The following is a 22135-nucleotide window of genomic DNA, read 5'->3' on the forward strand; positions in this document are numbered from 1 at the left end:
AAAAGGTACAGAGATGGGCAACTAAAATGATTAGGGGTATGGAACAGGAGGAGAAATTAAAATGACTAGGAATTTTCAGCTTAGAAAAGAGACGACTAAGGGGGGATATGATAGAGGTCTATAAAATCTTGACTGGTGTGAAGAAAGTGAATAAGGAAATGTTATTTAATCCTTCACATAACATAAGAACTTGTAGTCACCCAATGAAATTAATAGGTGGCAGGTTTTTAAAAAAAAACAAAAGGAAGTACTTCTTCACACAACATAAATTCAACCTGTGGAACTCTTTGTCAGGGGATGCTGTGAAGACCAAAACTATAACAGGATTAAAAGAGAACTAGATAAATTCCTGGAGAATAGGTCCATCAGTGGCTATTAGCCAGGATAGGGAGGGATGCAACACCATGCTCTGAGTATCCCTAGCCTGTTTGCCAGAAGCTGGGAATGGGCAACAGGGGATAGATCACTTAACCTGTTCTGTTCATTCCCTCTGAAGCACCTGGCCTTGACCACTGTCAGAAGACAAGGTCCTGGGCTATATGGACCATTGGTCTGCCCCAGTATGACCATTCTTATGTAAAAATTAATTATAATAATAAAAATGTTTAGTACAGAAACTCCCCAACATAATGACCTCTCAAGATAGCAACGAGGTGAGATAACAACCTTGGCAAATAATGCATTTTAAAAATCTTGGCCTACTAGGAAACATTTATATAAGTTTCCATTCCCAGTCACAAATCTAGCGTTCTGGAGCAAAGTCACTAAAATATAGTCCAACAAACAAATGTTTATTTAACGTGCCCCTCACTTTTCCCTCCACCGCACCGCGCTCACCAGTGTTGTCCTTGGTCAGTGGAGACTCAGAGTTCGGAGGTGCTTTCACATGAGTACACCTCACAGGTGGGGGGTAAGAAGGCACCTTGCTCGTTCCTCCAGCTGCTCATTGTTCGCTCTGGCCACTGCTGTTTGTTGTGCTACCGTTCGCTCCACCACTCTGTTGCCAATGGCCCTGCGCCGTCACCTTCTGCTGCCACCACTGTGACCTCTGCGAGTTGGTCTCTTGAGGTTCCACCAGCTCTCAGTGGGGGAAGCTTGCTGCTAGTGCAGTCTGGGCCGTCCCTTCCACAGAAACACTGTCCCACAGCAGGACTAAGCACTTAGCCCTGATTCTCAGTGATTTCAGCTGCAGTGGTCACTTAACAGAACAAAAGACTATCTATGGAGCCTAATCAGCTCTGTCTTTAAACAGTGGAGAGGGACAGGTCCCCACCCTCTCTCTTGATGCCCTCAATCAGCACAGGCTAAGTACACATATCTATTCAAGTGACATCATCATAGGACCTAATCACATCAGCCATACCATCAGGGGCTCGTTCACCTGCACATCTACCAATGTGATCTATGCCATCATGTGCCAGCAATGCCCCTCTGCCATGTACATTGGCCAAACCGGACAGTCTCTACGCAAAAGAATTAATGGACACAAATCTGACATCAGGAATCAAAATACTCAAAAACCAGTGGGAGAACACTTTAACCTGTCTGGTCATTCAGTGACAGACCTGCGGGTGGCTATATTACAACAGAAAAACTTCAAAAACAGACTCCAAAGAGAGACTGCAGAGCTAGAATTGATATGCAAACTAGACACAATCAACTCCGGTTTGAATAAGGACTGGGAATGGCTGAGCCATTACAAACGTTGACTATCTCCCCTTGTAAGTACTCTCACACTTCTTATCACACTGTCTGTACTCGGCTAGCTTGATTATCACTTCAAAAGTTTTTTTTTTTTTTTTTTTTTTCTCTTAATTAATTGGCCTCTCAGAGTTAGTAAGACAACTCCCACCTGTTTATGCTCTCTGTATGTGTGTATATATATCTCCTCATTATATGTTCCATTCTATATGCATCCGAAGAAGTGGGCTGTAGTCCACGAAAGCTTATGCTCTAATAAATTTGTTAGTCTCTAAGGTGCCACAAGTACTCCTGTTCTTCTTTTTGCGGATACAGACTAACACGGCTGTTACTCTGAGGCTAAGTACAGTTCTACTGCCTTTTACTCATACAATAAGAACAACAATATTTCATTCCCCCCGCCCTTTCAAATGATTTGTAACCCAACCCCAGCCAAAATCTATCACTTGGGCAACACAGCTCTGTTTGCTGGATACCTAGGTATTAGGTGCAGGGCCGGTGCAAGGAAGTTTCGTGCCCTAGGCAAAACTTCCACCTTGTGCCATCCCCCCACCCAGCTAACCCCACCCCCCTGCAGCAGCTAACCACGCCCCCCTACCAGAGGAGCCCCTCCGTGGCAGCTAACCTCACCCGCCGTGGCAGCTAACCCAGCCTGCCACCCGGGTACCCCCCCTCTGCAGCGGCTAACCCCGCCTGGGGAGCCCCCCCCGCGGAAGCTAACCCCGCCCGGGGAGCCCGCCCCAGCTCACCTCCGCTCCGCCTCCTCCGCTGAGTGTGCCGGCACCGCTCTAATTCTCCTCCCCTCCCAGGCTTGCGGCGCCGATTGGAGGAGAATTAGAGCGGGGTCTGTGTGCTCAGCGGAGGAGGCAGAGTGGAGGTGATCTGGGGCGGGGAGCAGTTCCCCTGTGCACCCCCCCGGTTACTGCAGGCGGCCCTCCCCGCATCCCAGCTCACCTCTACTCTACCTCCTCCCCTGAGCAGGCTTTTAGGTGCCCTCAACCACTAAGCGCCCTAGGCGGCCGCCTAGTTCGCATAGGGTTGCACCAGCCCTGATTAGGTGTGACTGTAAATACAATCTGGCCTGAAGCCTTTCCCCCCAGCCCCAGCTCATCACTAGCTGTCAGGGAGCGCTCATTTAAACTTTGTTACAAATCATCATTTGAAATGATTAGATTGGCCAGCATCACCGGAATGAATGCACTGACATTGTCCTAGAAAACAACCGCCGTATAGGGAAGCTAGTCTACGTTCATACTTTTCAAATCAATGATACTTTTTCAGCTACACGGATTGTATCATACACTGTATATGCTTTTAAAGTGTGTATCAATGTTTCAATTTCAATTCAAATTTCCAGTCACTAAATTGGCAGGTAACTAGTTCACAAAGCTGGGCGGGTTGGGGAAATTCGGGGGGGGGTGTAGGGAGATCACTGCCCCCCCCGCGGGATCATGGCGGAGCCAGCGCGGGCGGGCCTTAGGCTGGGGCGGGGCCTTTCACCCTCCCCCAGCAGCGAGCAGGAGGCGGGGCCTGGCTAGGGCGGGGCCTCTTTGCGTAGAACTGAGCTCCGATCACGTGACGGGTGCCGGCCCCTGTTGGGCACGGTGTCTGTGTCACGTGGGGGTCACCGTGTCACGGGCGATGGCGGCTCCGGGGGAGCGCGGGGCGGGGGGCACCGCCGAGGAGGCGTTTCTCACCTTCTACAGCGAGGTACCTGCGCGCGGGCTCTCCGGGCTGGGCGGCCGCGCTTGGGCCTGGGGTGGCCCCTCTCGTAGCGTCTGGGCTGCCGAGGCTCTGCCCGGGCCGTGCCTCTCCTCCCGGACCAGCCGCCGCTGGGGCAGTTGGGCAGCTGCCCCGAGCCCTGCAGAGCCGCTGCGAACCGCGAGCTGGGCTCGCCAGGGCCCCCCTCCCCCGGGCGGTGCGCCCGGCAGCGGCGCAGGGGCAGGGCTCGTGGTTTCTGTCAGCCCCGCCCCCACTGCCGGCGGGGTGCTGCTGGCTGAGGGGCGCTTCTGACTATCAGCCGCGATGTTCGGGTACCTGGGCGCAGGCCTGGGCCTCTGACTTCAGGCTCCTGCATCCTAAAATTGCTTTTCAATGCAAACCTGGATTCTGCAGAGGATGAGGCTGGAGTCACTGTGGGAAGCTTCTCCTTACCTTCTCCCAGACTTTGTTCATAAAGACAGACCCCTAGAAAAGAAACAAGGTGGAGAGAGGCAACATTAGTGTCAATGGCAGCAAATATCCGACTACACATTTATCTACAGTGATTCAGCTAGTGAGACCAACCTGCAGCCCAAATGCACCACTTACTTTTTTCCTAAGAAATGGTTCTTTTTAAAGTGGACTACATCTTTATGCTACTTCATCTCCCCCCCCCCCCCCCCCAAAAAAAAACCCCAAAGGAAGGTAATTAACAAGTTACCTATGTCAGAGGAACATGATACTGTATAAGGCGTTTATTAGAGTCTAGTGCATACTGGCCACTGTAACAAAGCAGGAGATAAACCAGCAGAATACAGGTTCCAGGGTAGCCGAGTGAAGAGTGTAAATGAGGACAGATGAAGGTGCTGAATCTCTGTTCCGAGCTCTCAAGGTGACCTAAAAGTTTCAGGCTTAACCAAAGCTACCGGTGAGGGGTCTTTCCCTTCCTTGTCAAGAGGGGCTCATCTCACTACTCTTGTTGCAAATGAAGGGGATCCTAATGTGCAATATTTTAGTTGTACATACTGTACGCTGTATTTTGAGGATCACACTCAGTGGGAATTGTACACTTCAGACAGCTCCCCTTTTTCATTATACCTACACTGAAAGCAGCTTTGTGTGTGTGCACGCCAAGCACTGCACCATTGCTGAACCTGATCCACCTCATCACTTGGCCTCTTAGACAATCTGCCATCCCACACAAGTGCAGAGGATTTTCTTTTCCTTTTCCTGACTGTTAAGCTTTAGCTTCACATAAACTTGCACCAGTTTAACATGACCGCTGTCTACATATGAGTGGTGTCCTTAGCCACTGTTTGCTAGAAGCTGAGAATGGGTGTTGGGATGGATCACTTGATTACCTGTTCTGTTCATTCCCTCTGAAGCACCTGGCATTGGCCATGGTGAGAAAACAGGATGCTGGGCTAGATGGACCTTTGGTCTGACCGGGTATGGCCGTTCTTATGTTGTGCTCATTTAACATAAATTGACTTTTAAACTGGTTCATTTGAACCAATGTATGTATGTGGATGCTCTTATTTCAGTTTAGCTTAATCCTATGGTGAAGAAAAAAATAGTAAGATGAACCAAAATTAGTCCACTCTTAAATAAGTAAATCTGCACACACATTTGTGCCAGCTTAATTAAATCAGTTTAAAACCACACCTCTAGTTAAACCCATGAAGGTTTGTGTGTAGATAAGACTTTAAGGGGCAGTTTATATAGCTTAGAGAATGGTGAAGGCTGAAGGTGAGCAGCATTGTTAGGATGTCAGGAATCAGATGGTACAGGGTTTAGGGCACAGCTGCTGAACAGGTTAGTGCAGGAAGAAGCAAAACCAGTATCTGGACTGTTGTGGCTGAGAGGATAGAGAAGGTGAAGAGAGAGCATTGTTCTATAGCATTATGCAGCAAAAGAATAAAGTGAGCTCAGCAAATACCTGAGCAAGGAAAGTCCCCGCTGAGCTGATGGCTGCAGACCTGAGTCTGGGTGGGATGTTGTGTAGGTTGCCTTTGAATGAAACCCTCTGTCATGGTGGTCATACAAGAATACAACTAATTATGTGGTGATCACTCAGTTAATGAAGTGTCCTCTCCAGGTGAAGCAGATCGAAAAGCGTGACTCTGTTTTAACGCCAAAAAACCAGATTGAGAGACTGACCCGACCTGGATCCTCCTATTTCAACCTGAATCCATTTGAAGTAAGTATGAACCCTCTCCTTCTTATTGACTCCTACTTAGAGATCCTTGTCTACCTACTGGATATTTAATAACAATTGAAAAATACGTCCAGGCATAGTCCCGGATAGCAAGAGTTGATCAGACAGACTGTGTTCTCACGCTCCCTGCTCAGCCAATAGGAGGCACAAGTTGAACATGCACCTCCTGTTGGCAGGTTTCACTGGTATGCTGTGTCACTGGGAGACTTGGCAGGTTTATGGCTGGCATCTTTTGGGTGAGGGTATAACATGACTGTCTCACCAGCTTCTGGTCTTATCAGACTCGACTGCATTGGTATTTACTGCTTGTGCATTTTATTTTGGACGTCTGAAGCAAAGCTTTAGCACAGATTGCTTCTTGGAATAAAGTTTTATGTAATTTGCAGGGCAGTAAGCAAATTCAGGTCAGTTACCTGTGGCACTTTAGAGGATCATCAAGGTATGTGAAATGAGGGTGTGCCCCCTTGCGCTCAGTGCATCATGCATTCATGCTGTAGCAAAGCCTTGAAGCTGTACTGTACATATAACAAACATAGCCTGTGCTGGCTCTTCTGATGGTGCCTTTGTGCAGGATCTCCTGTTCCTGTCTCTAGCCTGAGAAACTCTCAGCCTTCTATGTTCCTGAGTTTGAGCTAAAGAGGAGCCCAATTGCTCTGTCTGCCAGGGTGAGTCTGCAGAATAGTTCTGCACAGAATAGTTCTGCACAGAATCCTGACACTTGGTTAGAAAGTGGACACATTTTTTCAGAAAACCCTGTGAAATCCAATAGCTACATGGGTTTTTCTTTCTGGAATTAAAGTTAATTTCCAATTTCTTTAATTAACATCATCTGCTGCAGTGCCTATAGACTCAAGAGTTGAGCTAGCACAGAAGTTCCCCAGATCTTTCATTCAGCAGACCAGTTCAGAAGAGAAATTTCCTAAATTCAGATACATCCTAATGGGCACTTCCTCGGACAAACTTCCAGACTCTGGACCACAAGGGTGTCACTCAAGAACCAGGCAGTGAAACTCACCATCTGTTCTCATTTCAAGATGAGAAAAATGCGTAAATTAAACAAACAGTATTAATGGTAGAGACTGTCATAGGTATTCAATCAGATCAATAATCAAAAGTGATGTTAGTAATTTTGGGCAGGAAACAGGTTGTTAAAAATGACTTAACCTGTATTTCACTAAATACTACCAGCTCCGATTTTCTATTCCAGACAAGTTGAGCTGTACTGCAGGGCTGAAATTGGAGTTAGCAGCTAAAGGTGGCTTCCTGGCACCTTTGCATCACTGAGATACTGGGGCCAGCTGGAGACTGGAACAGCAACATGCTCCAGCCACGCCCCCTCTGACTTTTTGTTCCTGTATGCCAGTAAAACAGGTGTTACAGGGCTGGGCCACAGGGAACCTGACAATTGGTGCCTGTCATGAAACTCTCTCTGCTGTGGGTACTTCTAGGTACTACAGATGGATCCTGATGTCACAGATGAAGAAATAAAGAAGAGGTTCCGGCAGGTATGTGGCCATTGTGTTGGTCTAGCTGTGGTAGTACTGAATGTCTCTGAAGGGACCTTGAGAACTTGAGCAAAGTTGGGTCAGCTGTGTATGAGCATAAGGAGAATGCCCATTAGGGACTAGCCCTTGCACTTTTTTGGAGCAGCTCTTGCTATCTGTAATGGCTGAGGTATGAAGGCTGCATATTGGTGGGGAAATAGCCTTTGCTGCAGAGCAGTGCGTGGCCTGGTCTGAGGAGAAACTGGTCTTGGTTTGACCAAGAGAGTGTTGAAGTGCCCAGTGCATATTTATGTTAGCAAAGTCCATGACCCTGCCCCTAATGATAGATTGTATGTGTAGCTAAGGAGTCCAGTGAGCACTTGACTTTTGCAGAACAACTCTCTTATCCTGCCAGGGAACTTCCCGGTATTGTGGGAGAGCAGGATGTTGTGAAGGGGATTCTACTCCCAACTGTTGCATTGCATCTTCCCCAAATACTCCTATGGCTTGAGGAAATGAGCATGGGGTTGGGAGTCAGGAGGCCCTGAGTTATTTTTCAATGTCTGTGACTTGCTGATCTTAATTCTCTGCACTTTGCATCCCTTGCATAGTGAGGGAGTTCAGGCCTTTCAACTGAAATATCCTGTGCCCTAGAAATAACCTCACTGAGGAGCAGACCATATCTGTATGCAGCAGAGTTTTGAGCTAGGCAGTGGACAGAGGCCTCTGGAACAGTGGGATTTAAGGAAGGGTGTTTGTTCTACACTGTGATCAGATAAGCAAAGGACTGAGCGTTCTGTCAGAAGTGCTTTTATTGAGCCCTTGTGGATCTGTGGAATTATGATGCCCACCTAAAATTTAGCCCTAAAGCTGCCACTGGTTAGAATGTCCTCTTCAGACCTTTACTGATACTACACTAAGTGGGGAAACTCCATTGAGTCAACTTTCTCTTCACTAGGAGAGAATCCTGTGCTATATAAGCAGTGTGGTGTCTTTTTAGCTGATGCTTTTCTCCTGTCGGATGTCGCTTCAGAAAGAGTGCTTTTTTCCATGGAGGCATCTATGAAATATCCATTATCTGTAAAAACTATTCTAATCTTGCAGTCTTTCTCGTTCTTTGTAGTTATCCATATTGGTACATCCTGACAAAAATCAAGATGATGCTGAAAGAGCCCAGAAGGCCTTTGAAGGTAATATCCCTGACAGTGTCACCTATGGTGGTACTGTACTGGTGTTTCTCCTTAGCTGGTTTTGATGCTTTAATTTATTAGATCAGGGGAGAACTTGTTCTCTTCCCTGGATGGTGAGGGACTGCAAACTGGGCCTTGAGTGCAGGTGCGTTTGGAGAGAGAGAAATACAGCTATTCAGTATTAATACTTTCTCTTACAGCTGCAGAATTCCTCTAGGTGGCAGCAGTTGCTTTGTTACAGTCTGATAATAGACAAATTGAAACTCAAGTGGCATATAGATCTAGTGGGACTTTTCTAACTGGAGCAGAAAAACATGTGCACTGTGTGTAGGGCAATGTTTTGTGGGTTTTAGCCACACACTTTGCACTAAAGCCAGTAGGAGTCATGCAGTATAAAACTAACTGCCTGATGCTCTAAAACCCCACCACTTACTGGGACTGACCATTTCAAGCCTAATGAATCCTAAATGTGGCCCAAGGAAGGTCTTTGCCATTGGAGTCTGTATTGATATTTCTTCTAGCTAGTCAAGTTGTGACTGACCTAGGAGATCCCTGGAAACAGTCTACAAAAGTCACGTAGTAGCTTAGACTCATAGTGTTTTGTGAATGTGTTTTTTGTCAAATGAATTAAAGTTCCATTCCATTACATCATGTAATGGCAGACAGCTAAAAAGTGACACTTTTTAAAGTGCTTATATATAAATGCTAGAAGTCTAAATAATAAGATGGGTGAACTAGAGTGCCTCGTATTAAATGAGGGTATTGATATGATAGACATCACAGAAAAACTTGGTGGAATGAGGATAATCAATGGGACACAGTAATACCAGGGTACAAAATATATCGGAAGGACAGAACAGGTCATGCTGGTGGGGGAGTGGCACTATATGTGAAAGAAAGCGTAGAATCAAATGAAGTAAAAATCTTAAATGAACCAAACTGTACCATAGAATCTCTATGGATAGTAATTCCATGCTCTAATAATAAGAATATAGAAGTAGGTATATACTACCGAGCACCTGACTAGGATGGTGATAGTGACTTTGAAATGCTCAGGGACATTAGAGAAGCTATTAAAATAAAAAACTCAATATTAATGGAGATTTCAACTATCCCCATATTGACTGGGTACCTATCACTTCAGGACAGGATGCAGAGATGAAGTTTTTTGACACCTTAAATGACTGCTTCTTGGAGCAGCTAGTCCTGGAATCCACAAGAGGAGAGGCAATTCTTGATTTAGTCCTAAGTGGAGCACAGGATCTGGTCCAAGAGGTGAATATAGCTGGGCCACTTGGTAATAGTGAAAAAATATAATTCAATGTAACATCTTTGTGGCAGGGAAAACACCACAGCAGCCCAACACTGTAGCATTTAATTTCAGAAAGGGAGACTGCACAAAAATGAGGAGGTTAGTGAAACAGAAATTAAAAGGTACAGCGCAAAAAGTGAAATCCCTGCAAGCTGCATGGAAACTTTTAAAAGACACCATAATAGAGGCTCAACTTAAATATATACCACAAATTAAAAAAACGTAGAGAACCAAAAAAGTGCCACTGTGGCTAAACAACGAAGTAAAAGAAGCAGTGAGAGGCAAAAAGGCATCCTTTAAAAAGTGGAAGTTAAATCCTAGTGAGGAAGATAGAAAGGAGCATAAACTCTTGCAAATGAAGTATAAAAATATAATTAGGAAGGCCAAAAAAGAATTTGAAGAATGGCTAGCCAAAGACTCAAAGTAATAGCAATTTTTTTTTTAAGTACATCAGAAGCAGGAAGTCTGCTAAACAACCAGTGGGGCCACTGGACAATCTTGAAGCTAAAGGAGCACTCAAGGACGAGAAGGCCATTGCGGAAAAACTAAATGAATTCTTTGCATCGGTCTTCATGGTTGAGGATGTGAGGGAGATTGCCAAACTTGAGCCACTCTTTTTAGGTGACAAATCTGAGAAACTTTCCCAGATTGAGGTGTCATTAGAGGAGGTTTTGGAACAAATTGGTAAACTAAACAGTAATAAGTCACCAGGGCTAGATGGTATTCACCCAAGAGTTCTGAAGGAACTCAAATGTGATGTTGCAGAACTACTAACTGTAGTCTGTGACCTATCATTTAAATCAGCTCCAGTACCAAATGACTGGAGGATAGCTAATGTGATGCCAGTTTTTAAAAAGGGCTCCAGAGATGATCCTGGCAATTACAGGCCTGACTTCAGTACCAGGAAACTGGTTGAAACTATAGTAAAGAACAAAATTGTCAGCACATAGATGAACATAATTTGTTGGGGAAGAGTCAACATGGTTTTTGTAAAGGGAAATCATGCCTCACCAATCTACTGGAATTCTTTGAGGGGTTCCCTGAGCACGTGGACAAGGGGGATCCAGTGGATATAGTGTACTTAGATTTTCAGCAAAGTATACAGATGCGGATACAGACTAACACGGCTGTTACTCTGAAACTTTAGATTTTCAGAAAGCCTTTGACAAGGTTCCTCACCAAAGGCTCTTAAGCAAAGGAAGCTGTCATGAGATAAGAGGAAAAGTCCTCTCATGGATTGGTAACTGGTTAAAAGATAGGAAACAAAGGGTAGGAATAAATGGTCAGTTTTCAGAATGGAGAGAGGTAAATAGTGGTGTCCCCCAGGGGTCTGTACTGTGCTCAGTTCTGTGCAAGATACTCATAAATGATCTGGGAAAAGGGGTAAACAGTGAGGTGGCAAAATTTGCAGATGATACAAAACAACTCAAGATAGTTAAGTCCCAGGCAGACTGCGAAGCGCTACAAAAGGATCTCTCAAAACTGGGTGACTGGGCAACAGAATGGCAGGTGACATTCAATGTTGATAAATGCAAAGTAATGCACATTGGAAAACATAATCTCAACTTTCAGATCTCAACTATACATCTAAAATGACGTTGCCACTCAAGAAAGAGATCTTGGAGTCATTGTTGATAGTTCTCTGAAAATATCCACTCAATGTGCAGCGGCCGTCAAAAAGGCGAACAGAAGTTGGGAATCATTAAGAAAGGGATAGATAATACGACAGAAAATATATTGCCTCTATATAAATCCATGGTACGCCCACATCTTGAATACTGCATGCAGATGTGGTCGCCCCATCTCAAAAAAGATATATTGGAATTGGAAAAGATTCAGAGAAGGGCAGCAAAAATGATTAGGGACATGGAAGGACTGCCATATGAGCTGGGACTTTTCAGCTTGGAAAAGAGACGACTAAGGGGGGATATGTTTGAGGTCTATAAAATCATGACTGGTATGGAGAAAGTAAATAAGGAAGTGTTATTTACTCCTCATAGCACAAGAACTAGGGGTCACTAAATGAAATTAATAGGCCGCAGGTTTAAAACAAACACAAGAAAGTATTTTTTCATACAATGCACAGTCAACCTGTGAAACTCTTTGCCAGAGATATTATGAAGGCCAAGACTATAACAGAGTTAAAAAAAGAACTAGATAAGTTCATGGAGGATAGGTCCATGAGTGGCTATTAGCCAGGATGGGAAGGGATGGTATCCCTAGCCTCTGTTTGCCAGAAGATGGGCATGGGCGATGGGGATGGATCACTTGATGATTCCCTGTTCTGGTCATTCCCTCTGGGGCACCTGGCATTGGCCACTGTTGGAAGACAGGATACTGGGCTAGATGGACCTTTGATCTGACCCGGTATGGCCAGTCTTATGTTCTTATGTTCTTGTTAGCTGTGGACAAAGCATACAAGTTGCTACTGGACCAGGAGCAAAAGAAGAGGGCCTTGGATGTGATACAGGCAGGGAAAGAATATGTGGAACATACTGTAAGTACTTCATGTGTAACAGCCCTTGGTGCTTAGAGAATTGTTGTCATTTAGTTGTACAGCACAGTATATGCTAAAGGCAGAATAGGTGAGCTGTCCAAAACCCAGAACAGATCTGTGCCCCAAGGAGCTACAGTCCAGTTGCATGAGCGAGAATGAACTTAAACTCAAGTAATTGGGCTCAATACAGGGGTAACTGGGTAAAATGTAATGGCCTGCGATATACTCAAGGTCAGACTAGATGGTCTAATGTTCCCATTTGGCCTTAAACTCTATGAATGAATGATACTGAACAAATACAGGGAGGTAGAGGGTGGTTAGAACTGGATGTGTAGTGGGGCAGGTGGGTTTTGGGAAGAAGCCCTGTAAAGTGCGGGAGGAAGCTGAAAGGTAGGCTTAGTCATACACACACTAAACTGGAGAAACAGGCTGATAAGGGGAAATGCAGGGGCTCTCTAAACCAAGAAACTCACCTGTTCTGCTAGCGATTGTGGCAAACTTCTCAGTAGACTGGTACAAAGTAAGTGTGTGTGTATCTATCTATCTATATCTATATCTAGAGCCACAACACTTGGATAGTGAGGAGTCCAGTGGCACCTTAAAGACTAACAGATTTATTTGGGCATAAGCTTTCTTGGGTAAAAAAATCCACTTCTTCAGATGCATGGAGTGAAAATTAGATGCAGGCATAAATATATATTGGCCTTCAACACTGGTTCTCCACTTGTAAGGTAACTCCCTTTTCTTGATGTGCCAATATATATTTATGCCTGTATCTGTAATTTTCACTCCATGCATCTGCAGAAGTGGGTTTTTTTACCCATGAAAGCTTATGCCCAAATAAATCTGTTAGTCTTTAAGATGCTACCGTACTCTTCGTTGTGTTTGTGGATACAAACTAACACGGCTATCCCTCTGATACTTAACACTTGGATGTAATGTAAAACACAAATCCAGGTTAAGGTCTCTATGCAAAACACCTAGTTACGTGGGTGTGTCGGGGTTAAAGAATCAGCTGGACACCACTAACCTAACACTAATAAAATGCTCTTTTTGTTCTGATGTATGACGCTCTTTAGGTGAAAGAAAAAAAGAAGTTGTTAAAGAAGGAAGGAAAGCCAACCAACGTAGAGGAGGATGATCCGGAAGTAGTAAGTTGCATGAGAGCAGATATTTTTGGGACTGTTTAAAGGGGCTGAAAGTCAAAGAGGAATCTGTTCTTGGCCCTATGCAGTTTTGAGTGATCCCTTCCCAGTCGTCCCATCCCAGTTTCTGGCACTTGAAGTTTTAGGGACACCTGGAACAGGGGGCTGGTCCATACTAACCCCCCACTTCGAATTAATATACGCAACTTCAGCTACATGAATAACGTAGCTGAAGTCGAAGTATCTTAGTTCCACACGTGGCAGGCAGGCTCCCCCGTCGACGGCGAGCACTTCCGGGATCGATTTATCGCGTCTAGACAAGACGCGATAAATCGATCCCAGAAGATCGATTACTTACCGCCAGACCTGGAGGTAAGTATAGACGTACCCAGGGATTGCATCTGTGACCATCTTGGCTAACAGCCATTGATGGACCTATCCTCCATGAACTTATCTAATTCTTTTTTTAACCCAGTTATACTTTGGCCTTCACAACATCCCATGGCAAATGTGCGTTGTGTGAAGAAGTACTTCATTTTGTTAGTTTTAAGCCTGCTGGTTGTTCATTTTATCCAGTGACCCTAGTTGTGTTATGTGAAGGGATAAATAACACATCCTCATTCACTTACCATTCATGATTTTGAAGACCTCTATCATATCAGCCCTTAGTCATCTCTTTTCTAAGCTGAACAGTCCCAGGCTTTTTAATCCCTCCTTGTATGGAAGCTGTTCTTCTAAACATTTTTGTGTCTATACTGTTTCCAATTCTAATATCTGTTCTTTGAGATGGGGCAACAAGAACTCCATTCAGTATTCAAGGTGGGGGCATACCATGGATTTATATAGTGTGTTATGATGTTTTTTGTCTTATTATCTATTTCTGTTCGAATAGTTCCTAACATCGTTAGCTTTTTTGACTGCTGCTGCACATTAAGTGGATGTTTTCAGAGAACTATCCACAATGACTCCAGACTAGAGGTCAACTAGGTGAGCATAGTGGTCCTTTCTGACCTTGGAATCTGTGACTATTAAGCAGTTTTTATTTCTACAATGATACAGAAACACTTGTCTGTGACTTGGAAGAGCGTATGTTTCAATAGGTATTTAGAAACTAAAGGATGTTCTTCTAGTTTGTCTTTTGTTCTTACAAAGGGACTTTCTGTTGACAGCTAATAAAGAGGCCTTAGTGAAGTACCATTGTTTACTTTCCATTTGTTTCTAGAAGTTCCTTGTTATGTATGTTGGTTATTAAAGGTTCTTCTATTTAAATCCAGGTTTCCCATTTTTCAGCATGTTTTTTTAGTGTAGAATGATTTTGCGGTGAAGCCCATAATACCTGGGTAGTGATCTCATGTCCTTTCCATAGCAGCAGTCAAGGCTACATTGCAGGACTCAACAGAAGGGTAGCAGGGCTTGTCAGTGAGCTTTGATTCCGACTCTGCTTTAGTAATAGCAAGTGGGAAAAAAGACTATGGCAGGCTAACACAGCTCTTTTCTGATGCAGGCCATAATGTGAGATGACTCCTCCCTGCCCCCCATTAGTTTGGGTTGCTAGTAAGGCTGGCTGCCTTGTAAATAAGAGAGCAATACAATTTTTTGAGCATTAAAATTATTTCTTGTGGGCCTCCAAAAGGTACAGGATTTTGACCTTGGGTGATACTGCTGTGGAAGGAGGTGCTGGGTAGGGATTTTGGGCAGAGTGGCATTGTGGGGCAATACCCTCCCCCCCCCCCCCCCCCCGCATGCTTTCCCCACCAATGGCAGAACTGAAATGGGGTGCACTTCTTCACTCCAGCCAACCATACCCAATAGGCTGTGTGACCAGAGTGTTTCTGTGCAGCATTATCCCGTTCCTCTGGCTCTGCAGTTGCTGGTAACTTGGATCCTGAGGTAAAGGGTAATTGTCCCCCTAGCAAGGGAAGGCTGGAGTGGCCTGCTGACCTGTCAGCTCCTGTGGGGGTCAATGGAAATGCATTAACTTGGATGCCAAGAGTTGAGCTTTTGTGCCACACCACATTATGATTAATGCCCTTTGACTATGGGTCTCATTTGGAGCTTCTTACTTGTCCCTAATAACCCCTGGATGCTAGACTGTAGACTAGACTAGGGCTAGTGTAAAACAGAGGCTTATGTAACCACATTACGATACATTGTTGTTGAAATAAAGTTCTGTTGCTTACAGTTCAAACAGGCTGTGTACAAACAGACAATGAAGCTCTTTGCTGAACTGGAAATTAAAAGGAAAGAGAGAGAAGCTAAAGAGATGCATGAAAGGTATGAGCAACACCGGAGTTCCGTGTGTGTGAATGAGGATCTTTTTTCAGGTTTACTGAGAAGAAATAATGTCATGACTGCAGAATTCTGTGTGTGTAAATTTACGGTGTGGAGACTTGGTTTGTAAAGACAATGTTATTTTAAACTGAGGATACTGGCATTTCCCAGAGAAACAATTAAATAAATTGGCACCTATGTTTGTATGCAAGTAGTGTGCAAAGGGCTAAATTCCTAATGTTAATTACGTGCTTGAAATCTTTTGGGTGTTGTGTTGTCATTTGGTGACATCCATATCCTGGTGGCTCACCAGTCAGTTTTTTATATGGTCTTGTGTGTGTGTGTGTGTGTGTGTATATGTGTGTGTGTGTGTGTGTGTGTGTATATATATATATATATATATATATATACACACACACACATACACACTAGACCATATAAAAACTGACTGGTGAGACACCAGGATATGGATGTCACCAAATAAATAAATAAATATATATAAATTTTCATCTGTATGGTTTGCAAGTAGGGTCTTGTATCAATAATGCTACCTTCGGTTGCACTTTTCTTCTACTAGATGCTTAGAAGTGAGTATTTCATCCATCTGTTCTGATAAGCAGTTAGTCTCCCCTTTGCAATCAGAGCAGATGTCTCTGTGGTGAGGGGTTTTGTGTGTCTTTTTAATGTAGATGTTGGTGGGTCCATAATTATTGCTTTATGGCCTCTTGTACAGGAAGCGACAGAGAGAGGAGGAAATCGAGGCTCAAGAGAAAGCCAAGCGAGAGCGAGAATGGCAGAAGAACTTTGAGGTAATCTGCAGCATAACCAGTTGCTACCTGCATTTAGGGAGTCATATCCGCTCTTGGGTAGGGTGCAGAGCATGTACACGAAGAACAAGGAAGATCATCCCATCCACTAAAAGCACGAGGCACTCCAAGTAGGCACATTTTAGTGAAGGATCCTATAGGAACCTTGCTGCCTTATTGATGGGCAGGAACCAGACCCTTGCGTGTCTCATGAGTACTGAAGGGTGTCTCACTGCCAAGGGAAAGGATGTGATCCCTGCCCCTTCTGAGAGTAGGTGTCTGGTGAATTGCAGTCCAGTGTCTTTCACCTCCAGGTCACCGACAGATATCTACCCCAAGTCAGGAGATTGGGTTGCCTCTGAGCCCAGGTCATTGGTGACCAATAACAGTTAACCTCTGATGGCTGTTCAACAACCAGTGTGGAACTAGTCGGTGGGTCCCAGGCTAGTTTCAGGTGGTCAGGTGCTCACATCACAAAAATTGCCATCTCAATTTGCTGAGATTGCCAGAGGCGCAGAGAATCAAAGACCAAATGGGGGCAGAGGTAGAGCGCCCCTCTAGGTGTGCTAATGTTGGGAACTGGACTAATTGACACCCCCCCACATACCCCTCTCTAGCTGGGAGAGAAGGTTTAGAGACAGAAGAGCATGTGAATTCTTGGTGAGAGTCTCTGTGTGTTGTTGGAGGGGAGACCCTTGCTGAGGTTGTTTCAGGTTTCTTGTTTCTAGGAGAGATTCTCCTCTGAGTTCTCAGTGCTGCAAGATAAATGTTTTTGCTTCAGATGAGATTTGGACCTGGAAAGTGACCCTGAGAATGGCACCCAGAGAGTCCTCTGACTCCATTTCAAACCCGCTGAGTTCACAAATAAAAAGCTCTTTCTGGCAGCCAGTGGTATACGCTCCTTCTGGTCACTCGAGGCTCTTTCTGGCATGTGCATCAACACCAACAACAAAAGTTTGGCAATCAGAATGTAGTGAACCATTCTGGCCTGAGAGCCAAAGGGGAATCCAGCTTCCCTCCCAGAGCTGTGAGACTCTGCCGGGTAATTTAACCTCATTTTGTGTTACTGAAGCCAGTAGCTTCACATAGGGAGCAAGTCTCCAGAGTAGGAAGAACCATGTTTATTCAGTAGCATTCCAGACAATAACTGCATTTTATATGTAAACTGGACCCAGGTTTGTATTTTAGAATGGATTCATTTTTCTAGTAATGCTCCTGCTGCGTCTCCATCTGACTCGCTAGTGTTTGTTCATGTACGTCTTGCTTTCCTCTCTGCTGCCTCGTGCTCCAGTCTGAGTCTGCTTCCTAGAATTCTAGGAGTCAGGAAAGGAAAGGATCAGTTAGTGCCTTGTCTGTCCCTGGACAGTGAGAGATGGTTTCCTATGTCGTCAGACACCACCGGTGTGGTGCTCTGCTCTGTTCAGTGATGATAACAGTCAGTGGTGTGTGTGTGTGTTCTCCCTGTGTGCTGCCCCAGCTCTGCAGATCGCTGGCACAGCAGACCCCGAGAGAACCCCCAATGACCACAGATTCCAATAAGGTCCGAAGGCATCCGGCCAGGTTTATTGTCAAATGAAACACAGTAATAGTTTCCTGCAGACATATACTACGAATATGTGCCACCTGACAGTGGACACAGCTCAGTCAGTGGTGGGACACTCCACTGCCCCCTAGGCCGGACAAAGACACCGCCCCAGGGATGCATTCTTCTACACAGATACAAACAAGTTACACATCACTCCTGATGCATTGAGGTACAATCCCTCTGTGAGTTGGGATGCTGCCTCTCTCCTGGTACATGTTGGTTCGAACCAACAAGTCTATCCATCATATTATCCTTTTGATCCTGTTGTTTAGGATGGGTCAGGCTGTTCCGTCTTATCTCTGTGGAGTGTGTTCATACTGGACTGTTCTGGTGCCATCCTGGAACCTGTTTATACTATTAGTGCTTGATACCCTTTAGGTATGTGTATACATGCAATTAACAACCGCCTTCTTGCCAACTTCTGGGAGCAGGGCCTGCCTCTGGCTCACCGCTTAACTTTGCTTTATGTTAGCGAAGTCTTGACCATTCCTTTGATTCAGGCCTCAGGCCTTATGCCAGGCCTCTGATACCAAGGGTTTATGTTTCAGGGCTTCATCTTACTACATCCTACAGGGCATTTGGCAGGGTTTGGCCGAGACATTTTGAGATGACCTGCAAAGGAGGAGCCCTGGAGAGTTGTCTCTTTGACTGGCCTGAAAGTTCTCTTAACTTTTCCTGCTGTGTTTTTATGTCCAAAATTCAGATTGTCATGTGAATTTAGTTCTAGGGGCACCTGTAGAACTGAGAAGGCTCTGACATCACCAATATAACAGAAATGCAACTGAATAATTGAAAGAAGGGATTTTTATTCAGACAGTTGAAAACTCTGGTTTTGTTTAAACCATTTAATTCAGACATCCCTCAGACATTTGTGAGAAAAGCTCTTTGCTCAAGATTCAGCTCTCTTCACCTATTCAATTATGGGTCAGCAGAGTCCCCAGCCCAAATTGGGAAGAAAGTCTAGACATTTTGGATATTGGTAGGATTAAAAGCAGGAGGAAAAAATGCTTTTAAAAAGCTCTGAATCCTTTTTGGATATTAGCAACAACAGGTACAGTCGCCCCTTCTGTGCAGGTCACCATCTCTAACTGAGACTGGGGGGTGGGGCTGTGGAATTGACAGCTTGATACTTGTGGCCCTTTCCCTAATGTCTCTTTTTGGTACTTTGGTCCCTCTCTGTGGTCCTCCTTGTATTCTGAGTTGGTCTGGATCAGCTGTACTGTCTGTTTCCACCCCAAGGGGCTTTCTATTGTGTGCTCCCTCCTGCATTTCCAAATGCTCACAGCTTTATTTTACAACAATTATTGTTAAAGTTGGCATGTGTGGCTCAGTGGGGGCTATTTAGGCCTGGCTTGAGAGTTCAGCCATTTACAGTGATCGCTATGAAGAACAAGCAGGTCAGAACATCCCACCATGCTCATGCACCCTCTGAAAATTCTCGTTCACACAGATTCCAAGCCTGGAAAGTTTGCCCCAGTTGAGAGTATGTGAATTAGGGGCCTAGAATGGAAGCTGTTGTGCAGCTTTTCCCAAGCAGGGAGCTGGGTCCGCTGCAGTGCGAGGATGCACAGAGTTTTCAGCCTGAGGCCCAACGTGTTAGCGTTAGTCTGCGCACACTGTTTGGTACTAGTTTAAATATCTGTAGAAACTGGTCTAGTTAAATCAGGTCAACCCCCTAGGGTGGGTGCAGATATTCAGGTATGAAGATGTCCTACTGCGATATAGCTCATTCCCCTAAATGTGTGGAAATGAGTTATACTGGTTTAAGTCTCTTCGTACCAGGATAACTGGCCACCCTAGGAGGCTGCTCTGATTTAACTGTTGGGGTTAAAAAGTCGTCCCTGAATTGAAATATTTAAATTGGTACAAAATCTGTGTCTAGACCTGCCTTGGTTCAGGAGGGCCCAGAGGCTATAGTCAGCACATTGGGGCAGACTCTGTGCTTGTTCTGCGTGCTGCTCAGATGATGTGAGGGAAACACCCACCCACCAGGACACTCCTTGTTCTGTCCCACTGTCTGGGGCCTTCAGCCTGTCGACTGATAGGAGCAAGGTCTGTGGGGTGCCCCCTTGAGGCTGACCCCCCTTCCAGTTATGTCCTAGAGCTGGTGGAGGAGGAGAGTAAAACATACTGCTGAGAGCCCTTCTTCTGCCACACCTCTGTCATGGGGATGGCTCAGGAAGGGAGTGGTGTGAAAAAAGGAAGAAGTGGTGGCTGGGGTGGAGGTTAATGCTGCAGCATAGGCACACAGGCTTTACTGGGATGTGGGGTGGAAGGTGGGGAAAGGCTGAGAGCTGTGACCTAGGACTCAGAGGCTTGGTTCTTGGCTGATTAATCGGTGACTTAAGGCAGAGATGGGAAGTGAGGTTTCTTGTTTGCTTTGTGCTAATGAGGATTTGATGGCCCCAATTACTGCTGCAAACCCTGGCTAGTCTCTGCTAGAGCAAGACACCAACATACTTCTCTTGCACTGGGGGGATTGGAAACCATCCAGCAACTACTCTTGGTCATATTCTTGTTCAGCTGCTCTTCTCAGTCCCTGTCTGCTGTCCAGTGGCCTTCCAGGAGCTGGCAGTCATCTACACTCTTGATAGGGCAGTGGTCCCCAAACTTTTTCAGTTGCACCCCTCCCCTGGTTACCTGGTCCACACCCCACTCGGAAGCTGTGGTCAGGAGCTGGGGCTGAGAGCGGGGCCAGGTGGTGCTCCCTCCCCACTTCCTGTGTGGGCTGGCCGAGGACCCCCCTGGTGCCCCTTGAAAGTTCCTCTGTGCCCCCTTTAGGGGGTGCACCCCACAGTTTGGGGACCACTGTGCTAGGGGATCTCCGTGGGGAGTGCCCTCTGCTGGGCAAAAAGGAAAATGCCAGCAATCTGCTGGAGTTGGTAGAGGTGACCTATTCTTGGCTCTTGTTAACCCTTCCTCCTCCTTTGTCCTGCTCAGGAGAGTCGGGATGGCCGTGTGGACAGCTGGAGAAACTTCCAGGCAAATACAAAAGGGAAGAAAGAAAAAAAAAACAGGACCTTTCTGAGACCTCCCAAAGTAAAAATGGAGCAGCGCGAATGAGTCTGGCGGCAGCTATGCACGAGCAAGTCTCCTCAGCCCCTCCCTGCTTTTAAGGACTTATTGGCCTCTAGAGTAATTGCTTTTTAGTAGATTGCTTGGTTCCGGTACAATTGAATATTGGTCAAAGTATTTTTTGTACTCTGTACATTTGAATTAGGATCGTGATATAAAATCAGTCATGAACCAGCTGCTCATAGAATAACTGGCCTAGGAGGGTCCTGCTGTTGTTGCTGTCCTGTTTGTTTGCAGCCCCGTAATTTAATGTTTTGTACTTCACAGAGATTGTGTTGTTCCACCATCTTCATGTATAGTTTTGTGAGAGTCGAATTAAACAAGATGCTTGAAATGGTGCCTGGCATCTTCCCAGGCCTCGTCCTTCTCAGCGAGTCAAACTTTGGAAAGATCTCTACCAGCCAAGGGTCATTTGCCAGCCTGACACGGGTGTGGAGTGTGGGGGGGCTTGAGCCTGACTTGGAGTTGTGCAGTTAAACCTTCTGCAGTTCCCCACCAAAGTGCGTGGTGCTGAAAGCCACCCCCTGTGTCTGATTCTTAAACTGCAATCTCCTGGCTCTCCAGTTCAGAGCTCTGGGAATCTCAGACTTGCTAGTCACCTTCTGTAAAGAAGATACTCTGTTCTGTATGTAAAATAAATTTTTACCCAAGTTGTTTGATTCTTGCTCAGAATTATTCCAAAGATGCAAATTTGAACCGTTGAGGGAGAACATCAGCCTCTGGTACTTGGCACTTCTTTGCTTGGTGTGAATGCTTCCTCAGGCCAGCTTCTGCTCCAGCACCTGCTTGCAAACTCATTAGATGGTCACTATAGAAATTGCTCTGACTGAAGATCCCTTCTCCAAGTCACTGCTTTGGCACTTCATTCCATAAGCAGACGCAATGGGCATTAATGTGCCGAGTGCAGAGTCAGACTGGTGAAGAGCTGAGCGAATGCAGTTGCTGCTGCTCCTTGAATCACCTTCAGTCTGTCATCTCCAGTTGCGGGGGCTGCACTTCCTGTACATGCTGGAAAACAGTCTGCCATTCTCTGAGGGCATGGACCGGGTTTGAGCTCAGATGGAGTGTGTAGTGCTGCTGGTTCCTGCAGGGAGGTGACTGTGTCCATACTCTTGTTCCTGAGAGGAAGCAACAAGTATTGCTGGATTCT

General features: G+C 45.5%; 1 protein-coding gene across 2 annotated transcripts; it reads left to right on the forward strand.

Annotated features, from left to right (window-relative positions):
• Window positions 1-3304: 3304 nt before the first annotated feature.
• DNAJC8 (DnaJ heat shock protein family (Hsp40) member C8) lies at window positions 3305-21639 on the forward strand. Of its 2 annotated transcripts, XM_054011626.1 has the most exons (9): window positions 3305-3411; window positions 5501-5602; window positions 7069-7125; window positions 8228-8294; window positions 12009-12103; window positions 13183-13254; window positions 15431-15522; window positions 16253-16328; window positions 20851-21639. In XM_054011626.1, exons 1-9 carry the CDS (start codon window positions 3343-3345, stop codon window positions 20971-20973), a joined length of 753 nt encoding a protein of 250 aa, XP_053867601.1. In that variant the 5' UTR covers window positions 3305-3342; the 3' UTR covers window positions 20974-21639. The 2 variants fall into 2 exon arrangements, with proteins under 2 accessions (XP_053867601.1, XP_053867602.1); XM_054011627.1 differs by lacking the exon at window positions 7069-7125.
• Window positions 21640-22135: the final 496 nt, after the last annotated feature.

This window comes from Malaclemys terrapin, chromosome 22, assembly GCF_027887155.1.
Source record: "Malaclemys terrapin pileata isolate rMalTer1 chromosome 22, rMalTer1.hap1, whole genome shotgun sequence".
NCBI lineage: Eukaryota > Metazoa > Chordata > Testudines > Emydidae > Malaclemys > Malaclemys terrapin.

Bases quoted from the DNA above. Each gene is read 5' to 3' on its own strand.
- DNAJC8 (XM_054011626.1), top strand. From the start codon at position 3,343: ATGGCGGCTCCGGGGGAGCGCGGGGCGGGGGGCACCGCCGAGGAGGCG. The intron at 7,126-8,227 runs GTATGTGGCCAT...CGTTCTTTGTAG, and splicing joins TAAAGAAGAGGTTCCGGCAG to TTATCCATATTGGTACATCC. The intron at 13,255-15,430 runs GTAAGTTGCATG...TGTTGCTTACAG, and splicing joins AGGAGGATGATCCGGAAGTA to TTCAAACAGGCTGTGTACAA.